The 8,943-nt window shown below is 57.0% G+C and overlaps 1 protein-coding gene across 1 annotated transcript in view; it reads left to right on the top strand.

Moving 5' to 3' along the window:
• The window catches only part of CPNE5 (copine V), a 111,502-nt gene that overhangs the window by 63,204 nt on the left and 39,355 nt on the right, over positions 1 to 8,943 (top strand). Inside the window, exon 7 of the mRNA XM_012646580.1 lies at positions 5,232 to 5,295. Coding sequence (XP_012502034.1) covers positions 5,232 to 5,295 — 64 coding nt within the window. The remainder of the gene's footprint in view (positions 1 to 5,231; positions 5,296 to 8,943) is intronic.

Here is an 8,943-nt window from a genome sequence, read left to right as displayed (position 1 = left end):
GTGTGTGGTGTGTATGTGTGTGTGTGCAGTGTGTGGGGGATGTGGTGTGTGGTGTGTGTGTGTGTGGTGTGTGGTGTGTATGTGTGTGTGTGCAGCGTGTGTGGGGGATGTGGTGTAATATGTGTGGTGTGTGTGCGTGTGTGTGGTGTGTATGTGTGTGTGTGCGGCGTGTGTGGGGGATGTGGTGTGTGATATGTATGGTATGTGTGTGGGGTGTGTGTGTGTGCACGTGTGTGTATATGTGTGTGTGGTGTGTGTGTGTGCAGCGTGTGTAGGGGATGTGTGTGATATGTGTGGTATGTGTGTGTGTGTGCGGTGTGTGTGGGGGATGTGGTGTGTGATATGTGTGGGGTGTGTGTGTGTGGTGTGTGTGTGGGGGATGTGGTATGTGATATGTGTGTGTATGTGTGTGTGCAGCGTGTGTGGGATGTGGCGTGTGCGGTGTGTGTGTGTGTGCGCGTGTGTGTATGTGTGTGTGGTGTGTGTGTGTGCGGCGTGTGTGAGGGATATGTGTGCGGTGTGTGTGTGTGTGTGTGTGTGCGGTGTGTGTGGGGGATGTGGTGTGTGATATGTGTGGTGTGTGTGTGTGTGTGCGTGTGTGTATGTGTGTGTGGTGTGTGTGTGCGGCGTGTGTGAGGGATGTGTGTGCGGTGTGTGGTGTGTGTGCGTGTGTGTGTATGTGCGTGTGTGTGCGGTGTGTGTGGGGGATGTGTGTGATATGTGTGGGGTGTGTGTGTGTGCGTGTGTGTATGTGTGTGTGGTGTGTGTGTGCAGCGTGTGTGGGGGATGTGGCGTGTGCGATGTGTGTGTGTGTGCGCGTGTGTGTATGTGTGTGCGCGTGTGTGTGTGCGTGTGTGTATGTGTGTGTGGTGTGTGCAGCGTGTGTGGGGGATGTGTGTGGTATGTGTGTGCGGTGTGTGTGCGCGGTGTGTGTGGGGGATGTGGTATGTGATATGTGTGGGGTGTGTGTGTGTGTGTGTGTGTGTGGTGTGTCTGTGCGTGTGTGTATGTGTGTGTGGTGTGTGTGGGGGATGTGGCGTGTGTGGTGTGTGTGTGTGTGCAGCGTGTGTGTGGTATGTGGCGTGTGCGGTGTGTGTGTGTGTGCAGCGTGTGTGTGGTATGTGGCGTGTGCGGTGTGTGTGTGTGTGCAGCGTGTGTGGGGGATGTGGCGTGTGTGGTGTGTGTGTGTGTGCAGCGTGTGTGTGGTATGTGGCGTGTGCGGTGTGTGTGTGCGCGCGTGTGTGTATGGGGGTGTTGTGTGGAGTCTCCCTCCCAGGCCCTTGCCTGTGACCCTCAGTGACCGATGACTTCAGGGCCCCAGAAAGGTGTCGTCTCCGGGTTCCCAGCTACCATTTATGGAGGGTGCTGACACTGGCAGAATCCGGGAGCCTTTTCGAGAACAGAATACAGAATTCACATTCGGGTCCGCCAGGCCCGTCCCTCCTCGGACTGTCCCTAGCAATTTTTATGTGTAAGTTTCTGTTCTTTCTCTAGCTTGGAAGGGGCTGGTGAGCGTGAGAGCGGGGGGCGCGGGAAGAGCCGCCCCTTTGCCTGTTTCAGTGGGAGCCGCGCGCTGAGTGTCGCACACTCGCTGGCATTTGATTTTCGCCGCAGCCCCTCCCCGCCGCCCCTCGCCCTCGTGCCTGTGCCTGGATTGCCAGGCTGGAGCTGCCCCAGCAGTGGGTGTCTCTGTGCTTCTCAGCTCCCCCCTGCCTGGGTCAAAAGCCCACTAGTCATTTGGGTCTGTTGTCTGGCCCCCCATGTGCGGACCTGCCTGCTGTCACCTGGTCCCCATTTGGTGGAGGGGCACATCTTCTGGGGATGGGGATTAAGGAAGACTTCCTGTGGGAGACGCTTTTGAGCTAAGCCTTAAAGGACACGCAGGATCTAAAACATAGAGGTTGACGGGATCGTGGGTGGCGGGGGTGGGCCTTTCGCCGCCACGGCAGGCAGGTTTCACGTGGCCAAGCTTAGTTGTCCTCCTGCCCAACCCTGCGAACAGCGCCTGTTTACAGGCGTCTGTTCTGGGCCGGACGCGAGGGTCAGCGTTTCGCCTGTGGGATCCGTAGTAGTTTGCTGGGGCTGTCGTAGCAAATACCACGGACTGAGCGGCTGAAATAACAGAGGTTTATTTCCTCACAATTCTGGAGGCTGGAAGTCCAAGACCAAGACGTTGGTGGGGCTGATTTCTCCTGAGGCCTCTCCCGGCTCGTGGTTGGCCGTCTTCTTTCTCCTCCCCACATCTTCGTCCACTCTCGCCCCGGGCTGTCTGGGTCCTGACCTCTTCTTGGAAGAACGCACCAGTCACACGGGATCAGGGCCGCGTTTTACCTTAATTACCTCTGTAAACACCCTCTCTCCAAGCACAGTCACACCATGAGGCCCTGGAGGCTAAAACTGCGACATATGAATTTTGGGGAAACACAATTCAGCCCCTACCATGACCTCATGTGATTTTTTTCAGGAATGTCCCCATTTCACAGCGGAAGCTCCAAGAGGTAGAGCAATGGTTCTCAAACTGTTCAGGCATCGGCATCCCCTGGGGGCTGTTAGGTCACAACCCACTGGGCCGCGCTCCCTAGCATCTCTGAGCCAGGGGGTACGGGACGGGGCGGGAATGTGCATTTCTAACACACCCCCAGGGCACGCCGACGCTGCTGGTCAGGTAGGCCACTTTGAGAACCATTGAAGTAGGCTAACTTGCCCAGCAAAAGACCTGTCCTTCCCTGGCCCGTGGCTTTTGGTCCCACGTTAAGGACCTCGGAACAGAAACTTGTCTCCAAGAATCTGGTGCCAAGTGCTCCGGCCTCTGTGGATGGGAGGACCGGCTGTGGCAGGCTCTCTCTTCCTCTCTCCCTACAGGATAGGCGCCTTCAGCCTGAATTCCAGGACAGGCAAACCCATGCCAGCTGTGTCCAACGGGTAGGTCGCCAGACGTCTCTGGCCTTGGAGTCCTCAGACGGTCAGCCAGCTCTGCAAAGAGCCTCCGAGTCTGGGCCCAGTCCCTGCTCCCATCACTGTGAATTCGGCTCTGGTTAGGGCGACACAGGGGGTCCCTCCCTTAGGGACCCAGGCACTTTGGACCTGGATGGGGGACCCCCACCCTGCAGCAGGCCCCTCCCCTACCCAGGCTAGAGCTTGAGCATCCCGGCCCCTGCGGCTGGGGAGACTTCAGGGAGCAGGGTGGGGCTTAGAGGTAGGGGCTCTTTTCTGGAATCAGCAGGGCTGGGCACTCTCCACTCCCTTCCTCTCTCCCTGGCTTGGTTCTTCCACCCCTACCCCTTTCTCTCTCCCTTTCCTCCCCGCCCCTCCTCAGCCCTGCTCCCCTCCCCTGTTTTCACTGCTGGATGTCAGCCTCCCCCTCACCACAGAGTGGGTCCAGCTGAGTCCCCCCTTTTCACATTTGCTCACCAGCTGTGGTGGGTGGGCCATCCTGGCTCCCAGCCCCCTTGACCATCTGACTTGGCTGGCCTCTGCAGGGCCTCCCCACCCCTCCCTCTCCTTCCCTGCCGGGTGAGGAGTCCCTGCCCTGGCTTCTTTCTCATGCCCACTACGGGGCAGGGCAGGGGGCATTTGGCCGGAGGACCAGCCCCAAGGGGCCCGGCAGAAGGGCATCTCGGAGGGGTAAGCAGAGCTCCCCTGGCTTCCCTGAGGGCTCCCAGGAGTTGGGGTTGCACAGCTGGATCGGCCACCTGACCGGCTGCACGGGAGGAAGGGGCCTCCAGGGGACGGGGAGAATGTGGACACCAACACAGGAAGGTAGAGACGCAGCAGGTGGGCGTGGACAGGGCAGGAGGCAGAGCGAGGCACAGAGACAGGGAGGGAGGCCAAGCAGGTGGGAGCAGGTTGGGGCTGGAGAGGAGGGAAAGCGAGATCGGAAATAGAAGAAGGACTCAGAGGCGAAGAGAGGAACAGATGGAGAAGCAGGGGGCGGAGGTGGATTCTAGCTCCCCGGGCAAACAACTCATGTCTTTACTACCACAGAGGACCAGACCAGGCGGTGGGGAAGGGCTTGGGGCACTCAGCTCAGCGGCCCAAGTCTGGGGGGACAAGCTGGCAGGCGGTGCCACCCCAGATGTAGCCCCTGTCCTGCCCACCTGATCTGGAGAGATCTGGGCTGTCTCTGCAGTCCCCCAGGGCCGCCCCCCTGCCTCCGCTGCTCCGTCTGAGAGCTCTCCCACTCAGAGCTGGCTCTGGGAAGCGCTCCATCAGTGGTTCTCAAAGCGTGCTCCACACACAGCCTGCTGGTGGCCCTGGGGCTGGCCTGAGCTGTAAGGCTGGACTGTACCAGCTTTGCACGATTTTGCAGCAAAGGGTGCAGGGAGGGAAACGAGGCTCATCGAAGGCCTTCCCTGTGCCAGGCACCGTGTGTCCAGGGCAGTTAGTAAAATGATGCTACACTCACATTCCTTTTGTAGGTGAGGGAACTGAGGCTCAGAGAGGTGCAGTAATGAGCCCAAAGTCATATAGCTGCTGGACAACCTGACGTTTTCCTGCCCCTCCCAGTGGCCCCTGGCTACACTGGGACCCCCCCCTGGCTTAGTCTTAAACATCAGAGTGGGCTAGTGCCTGGGGAAGTGGCTCCCACCTGACGGGGGAAGAGGTGGCAGGTCCCCTGGGTGGAGCCCCACCCTGGGGTCTTGCCCTGCTCAGGGTATTTTCTGGGGCAGACTGATTTCAAGGGCCTTGCCCTGGTTGCGCCTCCCTGAGGAGCCACACGGTTGGCTCGGCTCTCTCACCCCCAGGGAGACCCCAGCCGAGAGTTCGAGGGGAGGTGGGCAGCCAGGGGACAGAGCCCAGGCAGGCTGCCACCAAGGGTCTGCCAGCCCTCCCGCCTTCCTCCTTGCTGCTCTCCCTCCCATGGTGACTCAGACTGGCTCAGAGCTGGAATGTTCTGGGACTCTGGGGGTCAGCCGGGTGCAAGGTGGGGTGGCTAGCCCACGAGGTCTTTTGCCCACAGAAGTGGTCTCTGGATGGAAAGTTTGAGAACCACTGGTCTGGAAGCCTCTGGGTGAGTCTGGATGCTTTTCCGATTCTAGGACTTTCACTGCAGACGCTGCCCTTCCCGGTGGGAGCAGGGGTGGGGCGTGACCCCAGGAAGCAGAGGCTAGGGGCAGATATGCTGGAGGGGAGGGGACGGGGCGGACAGGGAGGGGCTGATGCAGGGACTGCTGAGGTTTGTGTCTCTGTCTGTGTCCGGCTTTCCATTCTTCCATCTTCTCCTCTCCCAGTGGTGTCCCAGGGAAGAAATGTGGCACCATCATCCTGTCCGCTGAGGAGCTCAGCAACTGTAGGGTGAGTGCAGAGGGACTCCGGGACAGGGCCTGGCGAGGGTGGGCAGTGACAGGGCAGGCTGGCCCAGGACCTGTGTGTCCCTGGAGGGAACAGAGGGTACCCAGGGCTCCTGATTCTGACCTGACTGTCAGAGAATTCTACAACACTGGAGCTGGAAGGCATCTTCCCTTTTGACAGCTGGGCAGACTGAGGCCCAGAGAGGGGAAGGAACTGGCCCACAGCGGCAGAGCAGAGCCAGAGGCTGGGCTCCCTCCAGTCCCCATCACAGCCACCACCCACATGTCCTTGAGCCAAGACTGCCTTGGCACCAACGCTGGCGGCAGAGGGGCCTTTTAGGGAGCCTGGACGCCTGACATTTAGCTGTCATTTTTCACTATCATCTCTGGCGTAGGGTGACAACGCCCTGCGTGGGGTTGAGGGAGGGAGTGTGTGTGTGTAAGTCAGAGTCTGCAGTCCCAGGCAGCCCTTGATTTCGCTGCTTCTGTGGGACTGTGGGGAAGCAGGGGATGGGGGCAGCTGACCGGGCAGCTGAGCACACCACGAAGGGGCTCATGGGACCTCAAGGCTAATAATAAGGATAAAATATCATAATGGTGATAGTTATTATTAGTCAGGTAACAGACATTTTACGTAAGTTATCACTGCTCCTCACAAAAATGCTAGGAGGCAGGAACTAAAATGTTATTCCCATTTTACAGATGAGGAAATTGAGGCTCAGAGAGGCAAAGTCACCTGTTCAAAGGATAATAAGCAGCAGAATCATGGTTCTAATCCAGGTCAACCTGATTCTAAAATCCAGGCTCATCCCCCAAACCGCCAGGCTTGAGTGCCTCTTAGGTTGATCAGGAACCACAGGTACGAAGGGCGCGGGCCTGGAGACCAGAGGAGGAGGCTGGAAGAGAAGCAGGGAGGGCCAGAGCGTGTGCCCAAACAAAGCCTGGGCCAGCCTGGCCGCACGGCGTCCTGCCCTGCGGGGCTGGAGGGATGAGGAGCAGAAGTGAGATTCTCCGACCCTCCTGCTACCATCACATCAGCTGTCTGTCAGTATTTACCAGGTTAGACATTTAAACAGAAATTTTTAAAATAACAGTAGTTGAACCCATTATGGGTTACCATAAATAACACATTTTTTGAAAACTAACTATAACTCAACAAAAATCATTTAGTGACAAGAATGGCCTTGCTTTACACTTTTGTAAATCTCTTTAAAGTTTGCTTAATGGAAGACGCCGATTCTCATAGGTGCTACAGTCAATCTGTTCTGATATCAGGGTCAGACAACCTCCAGAAAACTCTGAGCATTGCTATGGGAATAGTTATGGACCCCTTAGGGTTCCCGGTCCACATTTGAGAACTGCTGGGATAGAAGTCTAACAGCGTTAGCCGACATTAATTGAGCAATTGTTCTGGGCCGCACACTGTGCTAAGTGGTTGACGTGTATTCGCTCATTTATCTGATGTATTATAAAAGTTAGCGTAATATGCAGTATGATGTCTTATAGTATCTGATGTGTTATGGTCCTCATTAATTTGCTCACCTTTACATGTGAGGAAACTGAAGCACAGAGAGGTTAAGTGACCTGCCCAAAGTCACACAGCTGCTGAGTAGAAGAGATTTGAACCCAGGCAGCTTGGTTCTAGAGCCAAGGTCTTTAACCACCAGGCTGTGGTGTCAGGAGCTCTGCCTTCAAGGGCTCGCAGTGGGAGAGTAACACACAGAATTGAGAGTCCGGGGTGGTGTAGAGATGACCAGAGAAATTCGTATGCAACTGCTCATCCTGGTGGGTCCACTCGTCTGTTCATGGCAGGGGGTCTGCAGGAGCTTGGCGACAGGGAAAAGCCCACCCGGTGTGTGCTCCGGCAGAGGGCTTGGCGCACAGCAGGTGTTCGCGGAGGATCTGGCTGGGCTATGTGGCTGAATGTTTAGTAGCAGGCAACGGTGAAACTCCCACACCTGAGTCCGCCGCAGTTCGCACACGGGAGAGAACTCTGTTGACGTGTAGAACAAAGCTTCTGTTTACGCTCCCGGAGCCTCAGTTTCCCCTGGATAGTGGAGCTGATAGGTTGCTGTGAGGACTAGGGGAGATCATGAAGGTGACTGTGTTTAACCGGTGCCTGGGAAAGGTTGAATCTAAATTCCTTGAAGCCTAAAGTCAGTTTTCCCCCAAGCTTCTAGCCCAGCGGGTGACTCCCTCGCTGGTTTATAATTAAATAAGGTAACACAAGTGAAAGAGCCTTGGAAATTGTGCAGCTTGGACGGTGCCGGCTGCTGCTGTGGGCCTGGCATTCCAGGGCTTGGTGAATGGTCTGCTTTTAATACCTGTTGGGCCCCTCCCTCTTCCTCCACCTTCCCTACTCCTCCCCTCCCCTTCACCCAGGCGGGCAGCAGTTTCCTTGATTTAAGCCGTTCCAGCGCCAGGGGTGTGTGTCAGGGGCTGGGGAGGAGGGGGTGGGTGGGGGCTCCTTCCCTTCCTCCTGAGATTGTCAGCTCCTTTTCTTCTGGGCATCTTTGGCTGAGTTCTGCCTTTCCCTAGAATACTTGCAAGGAAAAGAGACTAATTCCCAGCATCTGGCTGAACGAAAATAATTACATCTGAACAGCTTTGCTGCTGTCTTTCCAGCTCAGCATTCAGGGGGCGGATCAAAGGAGGGGGGTGGAGCCTGAGAGATGGCTTTTCCCCAGGCTGGGCTTCCTGCTCAAATGAATGCATTCTGCAGAAGTAGACAGACCCTCCCTGTATCCGCGGGGAGGGCGTGGGCGGCGGGGACCAGCACAGGATTAGAGTGGACTCCGGAGTGTCGCCAGCGTACTTCGATAGCTTACAGCTTGCTTGTCTGGAATTTGAATGCCAAGAGAGTTCTCACAGTCAGAATTTGACCCAGATACACCGAATGGTACTTGAAGTCAGGATGATGAGGTTAGGCTCCCGAAGGGCCTTCAGAATCACCAGAGGTTTAGCTATTGTTATTGTGTCTAATACTAACCAGCGTTTGCACAGTCTTTAGTTTACCAAGGCTCTCTCATTCATAGTCTAATTTGATTGTCGCCACAGGGCTGGGGCTGGGTAGGTGTGAGTGACCCTGCTCTACAGATGCAGAGAAGTGAAGTGGCCCTGCCCAGGATTGCTGGCATTCCAGCTCAGGCTGGGACTCCTCGTCCACAGGGAAAACCTCACCCATGGAGCCACGTGCCCTCATGGCTCACGGAACGGTCGGGGACCCTGTGGTCCTTTCGCGGCTCAGGAGCCTTTAGCAGGCAGGCTGGCTTTGGGCGGCGAAGGCTGGGCTTCCGGGGAGAGGGATGGGCGGCTGTCGATGCAGAGTGGGCAGCGCCTTGGCTTCGCCTAGACCTGCCGCCTCCCACGCCTGCCTTGCTTTGGGGTCAGGACTTCCCGGCTCAGGATGCCACGTCCTCAGGACCTCCCGGTCGGGTCCCTCCACACACCCAGGCAGCCCAGTCTGAGTGCTGGTGGTGAAGGGGTGTGCCTGGCTTCTCGCCGCAGCTGTCCCTGGGGTCCTTCCCACCCCGAGGGTCTCACCAGCCTGCTCGTGTGTTCATTCATTTCCGTTCAACAAATACGCTTTGACTCAGTCCCTGTTCTCCCGGAGTTTCTAATTTAGTATGAGAGTTGGAAATGCCAGCCGGCA

This window comes from Propithecus coquereli, unplaced genomic scaffold, assembly GCF_000956105.1.
Source record: "Propithecus coquereli isolate 6110/MARCELLA unplaced genomic scaffold, Pcoq_1.0 Scaffold248, whole genome shotgun sequence".
Classification (NCBI taxonomy): Eukaryota; Metazoa; Chordata; class Mammalia; order Primates; family Indriidae; genus Propithecus; species Propithecus coquereli.
The sequence above is the reverse complement of the archived record's forward strand: the minus strand, read 5'-3'. Positions and strand labels throughout refer to the sequence as shown.